Here is a 13871-nt window from a genome sequence, read left to right on the forward strand (position 1 = left end):
TTAATACAGATACAAACCTCGTTTACTAGATTGAAATTGATGAACATTTCGATGACTTATTTCAACGACTTGGTTTGAATACGAATAACGAATGAAAGAGGTTTGGAGGTTATGACTTGATTTTATTCTCTAGTTCTGACGCCAATAAAGATTTCTTCTGATAGTTTTACGATATTCCGACAGATGGCGCTTCAGCAATTTCCTGGCAATTCGCAGAAACCTGTATTTATCCACAAGATAAAGCGCATGTCTGGAGATCAAGGGTTCGAATCCCTCCGGGGACTTTAATATTGAAGAGTGCACTTACTTTTTGATTTAATTTTCGAACTAACTAACTAATAATTGAAAAGTTCAAAGATATTTCCGTCATTCAATTATAGAGAATCTATTTTGATTCATTCCAAAATGCGCAAAAACCCTCAGTGGGATACAAATTCTTCAGTAACAATTCTGAAGAAAAGTGATCCCAAATAATAATGATTAGAGATAACTTCTAAAGAGACATCGCTACATGAATACGAATGGGCCAAGCATAGTCCCCTGCGGCACCCCAAATAAAGAAAAGGAAGCCACTCAAGACGCTTGATAATTTTAATCACATTATAAAGATCATCTTCTTCTTGGTTTCTGATCGAGCTCAAACCACGAACGAAGCAGATTGACTTGCTGTTTGTATAGACGTTTTTCCCATGTTTTTCAGTGTCGCTATCCTGTTTTCGTACTGTTGAACGGCAGCTCGTAGTCTCTTCAAGTTTTTCATGATCGCTATATTGGTCTCCTCTGTTTTTCGGATGGTCTCGTCGTTTATGTGCATATACAGGTCGGTCTGATTGGCCACAGCGTTGATCTCCGCAGCCAGTTCTTGACCATGCGCAGCTTCCTCCTGCAATCAGATTATTTCAATAATATTTCTCAAAAGAGGAAAAATAAAACATAGAAAAAGAAGAGAGTAAGAAAAAAAAAATTAAGAAAGAAGTAAAATAAAAAAGGACAAGAAAATATTAATGAAAATATGAAAAAAAGGGAAGAAAGAAGGTGAAACATTACTTGAAAGAAAAATAGATAGATTTGAAAAAATAAATGGAAGAACAAAAATAAAAAGTAATGCTTCAGTAAATCAAAATTGAAGGAAAAAATGAAGAACATCAAAAAGATGAAGGCAAACAAAAAAAAATAGGGAAATTAAACAGAAGAAATGAAGAGTATAACAAGAAAGAACGAAAAAAGAAGGTAGTTGAAAAAATATGAAGGATAAGGTGAATAAGAAAAAAATGATGAATGAAAAATATCAAAAATGCAAAGAAAAGGAATATCGGATTCTACCTATTTTCTTATGCTTATTTGATTTTATTTATCGATTTTTTCTTCTGACAATGAGAACCAAGAATGAAAAGACGAATATTCAAAAGGAAAACAATTGGAAAAGAGAAATAATGAAGAGAGAAAAGCAGAACAGAAAGATGAAAAAAAAATGAAAGAAAAAATAAGAACAAGAGGAAATAAAAGAGGAGAACCACAATAGAATTGGAAGAAAATCATTAAATCATGTATTATTTTTTTTCTTGCAATAAAGGCACTATTATAATTATTATTATTTTTATATTCTTTTAATCTTGTCTTTTGCAGTGGAAGGAAAGAAACACATCGTTATTTGAGATGAAAATTGAAATAACAATTTTTTATGCCTCTCAAATTCTTATTATGGAATTTTCTGATGAAAAGAACCTAAAAAAAGAATAACATAAACAAAAGAACAAGAGGAGAAAAAGTAGTTGATTGAAGGGAAGCATAAGAAGATAAAAATAATTGGTATATTGAAATAACATAAGGAAAATACAAAGAATAATGAACAGAAGTATAAATGATTGAAAGAAATATAAGAAGAAAGAAATGAATACTCAAGAATATTCTTTGAAATAGCTTCTGAAGATAATTAGGAGATTCTTCCTATTTATAAAAATAGGAAGAATCTTCTATTTTCATCTTCATAGCTTTTGTTTCTTCCGATTGAAAGTTAATTGGGAGTCGCATGAACAAGACTGATACTAAAAAGAATAAAGAGATTAAAAGCTTGAAAGAAAATGTGATTTAGTTAAAAGAATAAACAAATAAAAACCAGATGACTAGACAAAAGAGCAGGAAGGAGAATAAATCAATAGCATAGAAGAAGGACATTCTTTGTAAGAGATGAAATAGTATTCCAATCTGCGCTCACCTCGACCTCTTTCTGTTTCTCCAGAACCACCTCCCTCATCCTGTCGTAGAGCTTGGAGTGTTCGGAAAGCTTCATCGACTTGGCCTCCAGGTTCTTCTTGTCCACGTCTGCCTTCTTCTGATACGCCTCCCTGACAGCGATCAGAATGTTCCATGCGATGTCGCTGGACTTTCTGGCCGACTGAAATCGAGAATAACGTGAGGAGAGGTAAGCGCGGTGGGGGAAAACAAGAATCTTACCGCCATCTTCTTCTGTCCCCTCTCTCCTTCCATGCGCAGCTCCTTCTTCATCTGGGTGAGCATATTCTCGTGGCGTCTGTGCATCTGCATGGCTATCTCCTCCTTCAGCTTGGCCAGGAGTTCCACGAACCTGCAAAGTATCAATGTTGAGATTCGACCAGCAAAACTTCGCGTAGTTTCATGAGAACCACATATTTTATTCCGAGCTGATTAAGGTTTGAGGGTATCTTTGGGTCACTCACTTCTCCACCAAGAACATCGGATAATGCGCCTTCAGCTTGGCAATGTTTGCCTTGGACGGATATTTGTTGATGGCCTGTTCCCACATGACAGCGGGCAGCTCGTATTTGTCTTCGGGTAGTGCTGAGTCGTCGAAGAAGGACTCCGGCATCAGCTTCTGCTCGATCTCGTCTAGGATTTCCTCACGTTTAGATATCTAAAAGGACACGAAGCAATGTCTTAGTTTCAGGTTTCTAGGAGAAGGCGCAGAGGGGTTGCGAAGCAAAAGAGAATATTTATCTGATATTGGGATCTCGAATGGATGGTATGTTGTGGCTGAAAAACAACCTTCGGGAACGGAGTCCGTTTTGATTGTGAGCTCTAATAACCTGCCTAATCGGTACTTAGAAGATGATCATGTTGGCAAATCTAACAGCATTACTTTGCAGAGGTGTTATTTGCAATAAGTAGACGTACTATGACTCACAGCATGTGCTTGTATGTGAAGAACGAAGATAATTTCACGATTTTTTTGCTTGTGTGAGTCCAAATGCATTCCTCCATGGGAATGAATCTCTTATTTCTGAGCTCCAATTGCTACCTGGTGTGTTATTTTCCAATTCTATAGAAGATATAAGGTGCAGCAAGTGTTGCCCTTGATGCTCTTTTAAGTTGATGAGGGTCTTCGATACAACTATGCCTTTCAACCAATGAAGAAGAATCAGCCTCTAGCCAGATGTTGTATATTATAATGGCCCTCCCAGGCCAACGAGCTTTGATAGTAAGATGCCAAGTCATTCAGCGTGTCTTGTCCTGAACGACCACAAGGAGAGAGAGATGAGAACAATGTATCAATTGGATTTAAGCTACATGGCCAATCTTTTTTGATATTATTTTATTTTGAAATGGCCATTTGGTAGACTGAATTTCTACTATGCAAATATCCATAATTAGCCAGATTTAGAAGAAGAAGTTCTAAGCAAGCCACTTTCTGATATTATAGCCAAGGATCCCTTAAGTGCTGTCAGATTGTTAAGTAGGGTATAAGGCAAAAGACTAAACTCTGCATTCCTCCAAGAAAGGACACCATGAATGAACGAATGAACTTCTTAAGGTGCTTCCTAACCCCTTCAACTAATCTAAGCCAAGGACTATTTCCCCTAATGTACTTTTATAGACAAATGGAGGCCTTTGAAGCAAATCAGTAGAATCGGAGTTGATGAAATCAAGGTGGCTCACCTTGAATCTTCTGGTTTGTACGTTGTTGTGCAACATCGACAACAAGGTCTTCCTTCGTTGCTTCTCGTTCATATCCTCGAACTCTTGGTACTGTTCCTTGTTCTTGAGATCCTCGACCAGCTGCTCCAATAGACCGTTGACCGTGTCGTTCTGCTGTTCTTCGATGACCCCTGAAATTAACATTAGACTCTTGATAGTTGATTCTATTTCAAAACAATTTCGAAGCCTAAGTCTTAACTATATATGTGGTAGGTGTAGATGTATTACTAAATCTTTCCTTCTTGTTCAGATGTCTAAATGACACTATTTTTTCATGTGAGGAAATCAGCAATTGAAAAGTGCGTGGAAACTTAAAAAATCTATCTAGCTTCCGAAGCTGAACCTTTTTGTTAAAATATCTACGAGGTACTAGTGATGGATGTTGAAGAGCCCTCATACCGTCAAGTTCATCAGCAATGTTCTGCATCAGGACGTCGTAGAAGGTAAGTACCTTCTCCCTCTCCTTGGGGTCCTTCCTTCTTGCCAGGATCTTTTCCATCTCGTACACTGGAGGTACGTACTCCCTGAATTTCTCTGAAAGTTTCCTCTCCAAGAGTCTGCAACGCAACGTGAGACCGTTAGAACTGAGGTCAGTCTGCAGAAATTCATTCGCATCTAACTCTGTCTCGAAAAAGATGTTATCATCTTCATAAAGTAGAAGTTGTTGGGGAAATGTACATTTTTTCAATTTAAGAAATACGTTTCAGACCATTGGAGGTTGACAAAGGTCAATTTATGGAGAAAGATAACATCGTTGTCGAAACAGCGTTGAACTTAATTGAAGATTGCGTTAGTAAATTTCAGATCGAAAATGAAAGATACCCCTCTCCACCACCAATCCATTTAGGTTCTTCATCACCCATGGAAATGGCCACGTAAGCGAAAGCTCCAACACCTCCTGGCAATACTCTTGTGGCTATGTAAGTTCTGCCTTCTTTCTGGTTTCTACCGTCGCTTTGAGGTATGTCATCTTTTTCCATAAGCCAATCTGGTTCCTGAAAAAGTTCTGTTGGTATTAGTTTTGTCAAGAATTATCCACCTCTATTGGGTGAAGATAAAGAGTGTTTTTTTAGAGCTATAGAACTTTAAATTGCAATAAAACAACGATGGATTATTCGATTGACATGAATTTTATTTATCCGCAAGATAATCTTGTAGCATTACATTTTGAATATGATTTCTGGCATATGACCGCCACGGCTGGCTCGGATGTAGTCCAATCTGGACGTCCAATTTTCGATGACTTTTTCCAACATTTGTGGCCGTATATCGGCAATAACACGGCGAATGTTGTCTTCCATATGGTCAAGGGTTTGTGGCTTATCCGCATAGACCAATGACTTTACATAGCCCCACAGAAAGTAGTCTAGCGGTGTTAAATCACAAGATCTTGGAGGCCAATTCACAGGTCCAAAACGTGAAATTAGGCGGTCACCAAACGTGTATTTCAAAAAATCGATTGTGGCACGAGCTGTGTGACACGCTGCGCCGTCTTGTTGGAACAACAGCTCCTGAACATCATAATTGTTCAATTCAGGAATGAAAAAGTTAGTAATCATGGCTCTATACCGATCACCATTGACTGTAACGTTCTGGCCATCATCGTTTTTGAAGAAGTACGGACCAATGATTCCACCAGCCCATAAAACGCACCAAAAAGTCAATTTTTCTGGATGTAACGGTGTTTCGACATACACTTGAGGATTAGCTTCACTCCAAATGCGGCAGTTTTGTTTGTTGACGTAGCCATTCAACCAGAAGTGCGCTTCATCGCTAAACAAAATAAAATGGACGTAGTGCGCGATACGTATTCCGCACAGAACCATTATTTTCGAAATAAAATTGCACTATTTGCAAGCGTTGTTCAGGCGTGAGTCTATTCATGATGAATTGCCAAATCAAACTGAGAATAAATCACTTGACAGCTGTTAAATCAGTCGCCATCTTGAACAGTAATGCCAACTTAAAGTTATATACCTCGAAAAAAAAAAACACCCTTGAAGCTTTCTTCTTAAAGAAATAATACTATTTTCGTACCTTGCAGCTTTCCGATATAGGCTCGAAGACATCAAAAGCATCAGAGATGTCAATTTCACCAGGTGCCATTTTGAAGGGTCCTTCCAACACATTATTCTGCATACAAACCAGTAGTTGTGTTAGGTATATGTTCCTGCATCTTTTGCTGTCGATGCCAACGCATTTTTCTCCCAACAACTTTCGTAGCCATTGCTGGAATTGGAAGTGACAATTAGAAACTATCGAAGACAAGCTGAACAAGCTCTCAGACCTGACATCTTATCTTGACCTCCTCGTCCTTGATCCTACTGAAAAATGTGCTAGTGAAGCCACAATAGAAGAGATAATCTTGGTCCAATTTGGCCTCGAGTTCCATATTTACTAGTGATTTGAAGTTTAAGGTTCGGATCTGACAGTTGGAATGGCATTTGATGTGTGTCTTTGAGATTTAATTGTGGGTCATAGAATTCACAAGAATATCGATTATTATGTAATGGGTTCTTATTCATTGAATCGGGGTTGTTGCGGGTCTGTTAGCCTTCCGGGAACTGCGACCAAATTGGTCTTTTGTTCTTCACTATGTAATGGGTTATATAGCAATGCGACTGTAAGGTCGAGGTTTTTAGAATTTGAAACTCTGTGGTACTCAGAATAAGAGAGATAGGCCAAACATATTATACATATTCAAAATCAGGGAAAATGAGCTAGTCAAATATAGAGAAATATAGAGGGTGTTCATTTGAAAAAATGAAGTTGCTATCAATATGTTGCCCACTCTGTATATATTTCGTTTCGTGAAATTATTTTAAAAAACACTAGTCGATTTCGTGAAACTTTTGTAGGAAACATTTTTTTGTACCTCTTCTAGTAACAAAGTTAAAGGGGGGATCAAATTATGGTGAAAAACCCGGTACTTGAGAGGTCTCCTTCTCCGGAAATATTTTCTTTATTAAACTTCCAAATTTACCTACAAATCAGTGGACTGTAGCTCCTGACTGTTTTAAAAGTGAATAATCCATAAAGAAATCATGAGAACGTTTAAACGAATTATTGTTCTTCGACTAATCACCAATCCCTAATACGTTTTAATTTTCGTAATTAGCACTTGTCTACTTCTCTCTGCAATTATAGTTCCTATAATTATCAATTGCTTCCGATGTAGCAGAAGAATCAAACGCTTCAATTATTAACCCGAATATTCGGTTCGTATGTTCAGTTTGAACAAATTATACCGTATTCAGCTCATATCACATTGGAATTTAGGAGAATCAATTCGAAATTTAATTGATCATGTAATATTAGGCCAACTGAAAAGTCCCCAGTCTGATGCACAGATGGCGGTGCTAGTATTAAATCCATATGATTTTTAGTAAGTACCAACCTTCAAACGATACGTGTCAAAGTTTGACAGCAGTCCGACCATCAGTTTGTGAGATGTTGCGTTGTGAATGGAGCTCCTTTTGTAATTTGAAAGAAGATGGAAAAAAATAATTTCGTGTGCTGATAAAATATTGCTTTTTGAAGCGAAAAAATACAGTTGAGGCAAAATCATGGCTTGATCTAGAGTTTCCGGGGTCTGTACCAGGAAAATCAATCATTGATTGGTATATGCTAAGTTTAAACGTGGTGAAATGAGCACCGAAGATGGCGAACGCAGTGGACGCCCAAAAGAGGCTGTCACTGACGAAAAAAATCAAAAAAGTTCACAAAATAATTTTGAATGACCGTAAAGTGAAGTTGATCGAGATAGCATAGGCATCGTGAAGATATCATCTGAACGTGTACATCATATCATTCACAAATATTTGTACATGAGAAAGCTGTGTGCAAAATGGGTGCCGCGCGATCAAAAGCAACAATGTGCTAATGATTCTGAGCAGTGTTTGAAGCTGTTTAAGTGCAATAAACCTGAATTTTTGCGTCGATATGTGACAATGGATGAAACATGACTCCATCATTTCACTCCGGAGTCCAATCGACAGTCAGCTGAGTGGACAGCATACGATGAACCGAATCCAAAGCGAGGGCAAACACAACAGTCAGCTGGCAAGGTTATGACATCAGTATTCCGGGATGCGCAAGGTATAATATTCATTGATTACCTCCAAAAAGGCTAGACCATCAACAGCGATTATTATATCCGGTCGAAACCGTGAAAATTTGCATTTTTACTGCTCCTGTCCGCAACCGACGCCGACGTCGGGGGTTAAGCAGCGTCTACGTAGTTATTAGCGTTCGGCACTTCGAAATTCGCGACTGAATTAAATTTTTACGATCCGCCCCGAATAACGCAGCTACTGAGATTTGCTTAACTGCCAATTAGGATGGGTAAGTAATAACGAAGGTACTAGCCGGAAATTCAGTTCAGGAATCTAAGAAAGCTTGGGAGAAACCCGATTTCTTGTTTTGTATTTTTTCGTCAGAGCCAATGGTTGCAATGCATGATGAGCACTTGAAATCTGATCATGTTTCAGATCAGGACTCGAAGAACGTTTTTCTTTGAGGGGTCTGTGACGAATATTTTAGGAGATATAACGATTATTGTATAGATTATTGAATTTTTACTAATTTTATCAAAATTTCGAGTTCGGTTTTTTCTTGAACTGTAAGTTTTACGAGGAATCGGTAAGCGATGTTATAATTGACGATCTCTCATGAGCCAAATTTCGTACTCTCTGGAAAATTTTTATATGGGAATATTTCTCTCTAATTTGCAATACCTGGACCTTGAAAAATTGCTAAAAAAAAAATAAAAGTTCCTTCAGGGTATGTTTATACCATTCTTTCAATATATATGACCACGTAGATCACGAAAATGCCTGTAGTTGGAGGATGAGTCCATTATTTCAGAAATTATAGGTTATAAACTGAAATTTTCAAAAAATAATCAATAATTTTCTAGAGGCTGACATTTCCTCTAGACCCGAGATGAGCACTTCAAACCTCAACTTCAAACAAAACTGCCGCATTTGGGGTGAAGCTTATCCTCAAATGTTTGTCGAAACACCGTTACATCCAGAAAAACTGACTGTTTGGTGCGCTTTATGGGCTAGTGGAATCATTGGTTACAGTCAATGGTGATCGGTATAGAGCCATGATCACTAACTTTTTCATTCCTGAATTGAACAACCATGATGTCCAGGAGCTGTGGTTCCAACAAGACGGCGCAACATGTCACACAGCACAGCTCGTGCCACAATCGATTTATTGAAAGACACTTTTGGTGACCGCCTGATTTCACGTTTTGGACCTGTGAATTGGCCTCCAAGATCTTGTGATTTAACAACGCTAGACTACTTTCTGTGGGTCTATGTAAAGTGATTGGTCCATGCGGATAAGCCACAAACCCTTGACCTTTTGGAAGACAACATTCGCCGTGTTATTGCCGATATACGGCCACAAATGTTGGAAAAAGTCAGTGAAAATTGGACGTCCAGATTGGACTACATCCGAGCCAGCCGTGGCGGTCATATGCCAGAAATCATATTTAACATGTAATGCCACAAGATTATCTTGCGGATAAATAAAATTCATGTCAATCGAATAATCCATCGTTGTTTTATTGCAATTTAAAGTTCTATAGCTCTAAAAAAACACCTTTTATATATTATTGATTATTTACTGATGTTACGTCGTGAATGTACCCTGTAACTCCTGGAAGAAAATTTGTTGTTTGTTGGCGCCACCTGCGGTCGCGGAATGATCCCGGTCGGTAAACAAACATCGCTATTAATTATTAATTTTCTCAAGTGTCAAACTGTGCTTTTCTATTCTAAAATTTATCAAACTTAAGTTCATTGCTTACTTAAAATTCATCTGTCATCTTTATACATTTTCAATTCCTGTTCTTCTGTTAAAAACTGATTGAGCAATTTCGAGTGAACTGTGTGATACTCGAATTAAGTGATAACCACGAAGCCGGTGCAGAAGAGGTTAATCATCCCTTTCACCTATCCACCTAACCACCTTCTGCCACCAGATGAGGGGGTGAATTCACAGACACCATCTCTTTTAACTCACGAGGTAAGTGCACACAAAATTCATTCAACAAATTTCTTAATCTCGCAATAATTATTGTCGTCTGAAATTGGTTGTAATCATTTGCAACCATTTAGTCTCTTTTCAAATTCCATATAACTCTAATTTTGTTCACTCTTGGTATAATTTTGGTCCAGCTGCACTGATGGATTTTTTATCGAGATAAATGCTAGTAATTTCAGCTTGAGCACGAAAAATAATAGACTTCATTTCCAATGGGATGTCGAGGGGTTATGTTTAATGTAGGCTGCTAATTATCTAGACTACTGAACAAAAAAAATTCCATTTCCATAATTTGCAATCATTTAACTGATTTTTCTGAAATTTCGTGTTCAGTTTTGTCTTACACTTAGTTGAATCAACCAGAAATCTCGAAAAGGAAACATCTTACTGAAAAATATTCCTTGATAACGATTCAGGTGGATAATAGTGCGGTCACCCATCCACATACTGACCCCGACCAAAGCATCTTAAATAAAAACTCCTAAATCTTTTAAATTTCACCGTCAAACGTGCGATTTCAACGCCATGCGCGATATCGCGGGCAACAACGGATCAAGATATGCAATAACATTAATAACAATAAAAGTACCGTCGCCGTCTCAACACCGACAATTAAATTTTTATTGTCGATATCAGCCGACGTTTGTTTCTCCGAGAGGTTGAAATTTTGGAGCGCAAATCTCTCGATTTTGCGCACGGTGGGTTTCGTACGCGCGTAAGTCGCGCGGGTCCAGTCATAGAACGAAACCCTCGAAGCCTGGAGCGCCCGCGGGACTCCTGGAGCCAGTGGCGCGCGCGATTTCGGGAACTTTGAAGTTAGCGAATTTTCCGCTTTGGGTTTTTCCGCTGGAAAAATCTGTGGGGGTGTCACGTGTTGTTTTTGGGGGTGTGTTGTAGATGTTTTTGTTGCCTTGGGCGATGCTTTTGTGTAGGGGTAGAAGAAGGTGTATGGTGGGTTGATGGGGTTTTCCTTGGAGTTATCCAAGAGTTATCTCAAGGTGGTTTGGTTCTATAGGTTTTTAGTGCGATCGAGGAACGGTTGAAGATGGGATGCAACTGTTTTTCTGTGGTGTTTCGTGTTGTTTTGTGGTGAGTTAAGCATAAATTTTTCGTCAGGGCAAGTACGGATTTTAATGTCCCTTTTTAATTTTTTTTCCTCATGGGTAGTGTTTTTCGCAACCATGAGAAAAGCACCTAAACTGATGCATGTATCATATCAAGTCCCATAAACATGGTCCCGCAAACGCTTTGTTTTCGAGATAATGATAATATTAATAATGATTTATTTAGACATGTAGATAAAGATGATACATAATCAAGTGTGTACAATATAAATTTTCACCGTCAATAAATTCAGTCGGTTAGTCAAAGAAAAAAAAATCTATTTCTTATATGCTAATATATGTACGTTCACAATTCAATAAATTAGAACACCACGAATCAACTACAATTTAAAAATTCATTTAGTCTGGATATTGTCCTCTCTAGGAGTAGTTCCTTCACAAGTTTGTGGAAATTTCTCTCGATCATCTGTTTGAAATCCTCGGGTAGTTTATTGTATAATTTTATACATATATAGTTTGGACCGTGCTGTGTCTTCTTCATTCTATTATATGGCAGAGTAAGTCTATGTTTCTCACGGGTGTTGTAACTGTGATCCTCTGAATTCGTTGTATATTTATTTGGATTTCGATGAACATATTTCACACAGGCCAGAATGAACGCTGATACCACGGTTAGTATTTTTTCTAAAGATCGAAGATTCTAAGATACAAGGTGCTAAAGTTCGATTATTGTTCAAGTTTGTTTCTCAAAGCACCTTCCCTTCACAAGATATTCAACTCAAATTTGGCAGAGATATCTTCCAATTTATTGTTTTTATCATGTGATATGTTAATTTTGAATGCAAATCTCAACAGTGATATTTTTCTTGAACATTGCCTACTTTTTGTTCACCGGAACTTTTTCTTGTGGACCACTGGTAGTTTAGGAAAATGTAGAAAAGAAATTGATTAAGTCCAATACTTTTTTGTTTTTTGTAGTTGTATCTGCTACCGTTTTACGATTAAAGAAACTATCCTGTTGTAATCCTAAGAAGATTCAAACTATTATAGAGATCCAGTTTAAAGCTCTTAGGAATAAATTGATTGTAACTTTTGGTCCTTATTTACCAAATCTGTAGCAAATATTAATGAAAATACGATGATATTTTTCTGGAAAAGTGCCTGCTTTTTGTTCACCAGAACTTTTTCTTGTGGACCACTGGTAGTTTAGGAAAATGTAGAAAAATTTTGGTTGAGATTTCGGATAGGTTCTGTAGGTTTTTAGTGCGATCAAGGAACGGTTGAAGATGGGATGCAACTGTTTTTCTGTGGTGTTTCGTGTTGTTTAATGGTGAGTTTAGCAAATATTTTTCGTCAGGGCAAGTACGGATTTTGATGTATCTCTTTTTATATTTTCTTCCCCATGGGTAGGGTTTTTCGCAACCCTGAAAGAAGCACCTAAACTGGTGCATGTATCATATCAAGTCCTATAAACATGTTCCCGCAAACGTTTTGTTTTTGAGATAGAAGGTGTGAAAGTTCGATTATCATTCAAGTTTTTTTCTCATAGCACCTTCCCTTCACAAGATAGGTATTCAACTCAAATTTGGCAGAGATATATTCCAATTTAGTTTTTATTTTTACCATGTGGTATGTTAATTTTGAATGCAAATCTACACAGTGATATTTTTCTTGAACAGTGCTTACTTTTTGTTCACCAGAACTTTTTCTTGTGGACCACTGGTAAAATTGGTTTAGTCCTATACTTTTTGGTTTGCCATAAAAAAAGATATCTAATGATGCAATAATATAGTGGGTCTGCCATTTGAAATAAGGAAGTAGAAGTCTGTTTCCAGTATAACCGGAAGTTGTAGAGATCTGAAAATATTTTAGGGAGAAAGATCATTGTCTCAAACCCCGATATGCAAATTTTCAGTTCGAAATTATGATTAGTTTTCCATAAACGTCTAATAGGCCTTCCCGGTGAATCACCCTGTATAGTTTCCGAAAAGCTCCGTACTCTTAACAGTCAGAAACCTAGCTTGATGAAGCCACAGTGTGGCGAAACAATTGTTGCTAACAATTGAATAAATCAGTGGAAATTATTTTGTTTCATTTTATTCATAATGAATTTCCACCAAGTAAGGACCGAATTCATTATAAATACCTCATTCCCGATGAGATTCTCATGAAGACCTTCCCCACTGAAACGAACCAATACAACTTTTACGACTGTTTTATCGAATTCTGAAACGGTCCTTAAAATCGAATAGACCGATGGTAATAAAACTCACGATGAGTGCGAATTATAATGAATACGGAAATACTAGAAACGACTAAAAAAAAAAATTAATGCGAAAGTGTTAGGTCTAATATTAGAAACCTCCATCTATATTGCATCTACATCACAATGGATTTATTACCTACGCACGAGTGTTGTTTGATTTCACGATGTAATCTATAAATTCCGATTAGATTCTGTCAGAATTCGATCCAAAATTACGTTACTGCGATTTGACATGGATGTAACGGTTGCAAATGAACGAAAGATTTAAAAATTATGGCGGATTTACCATAAAACTTTATTACGCCGTTAATTCTACCAATATTCCAAATACTATTATTTGAGAATTATCAAAAGTGACGCTGTTCTTTTTAATTGAAATGAATAGAATCCATGATCAGTTTATGAACGAGAAAAAACCAAATTTACATTTAAGTAATTTTTTCAAGAGTCTTCATTATAATAAAAACAATTACTTAATTGACCAGCAAAGAGACATGCCATAAAATCATAGAATTACGTGATACTTTAAATAA

General features: G+C 37.2%; 2 protein-coding genes across 3 annotated transcripts in view; one reads left to right on the plus strand and one right to left on the minus strand.

Moving 5' to 3' along the window:
- Nucleotides 1-577: 577 nt before the first annotated feature.
- Nucleotides 578-6402, minus strand: LOC123682369. The gene is made up of 9 exons (XM_045620951.1): nt 6239-6402; nt 5989-6180; nt 4774-4946; nt 4351-4508; nt 3913-4082; nt 2697-2890; nt 2455-2584; nt 2216-2395; nt 578-883 (listed from the first exon to the last, which is right to left on the minus strand). The coding sequence occupies exons 1-9, from the start codon at nt 6341-6343 to the stop codon at nt 638-640; spliced, it is 1548 nt and encodes a 515-aa protein (XP_045476907.1). The 5' UTR covers nt 6344-6402; the 3' UTR covers nt 578-637.
- A 4243-nt stretch (nt 6403-10645) lies between these two features.
- The window catches only part of LOC123685018 (orexin/Hypocretin receptor type 1-like), a 130291-nt gene continuing 127065 nt past the window's right edge, over nt 10646-13871 (plus strand). For both annotated transcript variants that reach the window (XM_045624583.1, XM_045624576.1), the window contains exon 1: nt 10646-11097. The gene's annotated coding sequence lies outside the window, so the exon portion shown is untranslated. The remainder of the gene's footprint in view (nt 11098-13871) is intronic.

Source organism: Harmonia axyridis, chromosome 1, assembly GCF_914767665.1.
Source record: "Harmonia axyridis chromosome 1, icHarAxyr1.1, whole genome shotgun sequence".
In the NCBI taxonomy this organism is placed as follows: domain Eukaryota; kingdom Metazoa; phylum Arthropoda; class Insecta; order Coleoptera; family Coccinellidae; genus Harmonia; species Harmonia axyridis.

Bases quoted from the DNA above. Each gene is read 5' to 3' on its own strand.
- LOC123682369 (XM_045620951.1), bottom strand. From the start codon at position 6,343: ATGGAACTCGAGGCCAAATTGGACCAAGATTATCTCTTCTATTGTGGC. The intron at 4,947-5,988 runs GTACGAAAATAG...GAACTTTTTCAG, and splicing joins CTATATCGGAAAGCTGCAAG to GAACCAGATTGGCTTATGGA. The intron at 4,509-4,773 runs GTATCTTTCATT...GTTGCGTTGCAG, and splicing joins TGGATTGGTGGTGGAGAGGG to ACTCTTGGAGAGGAAACTTT.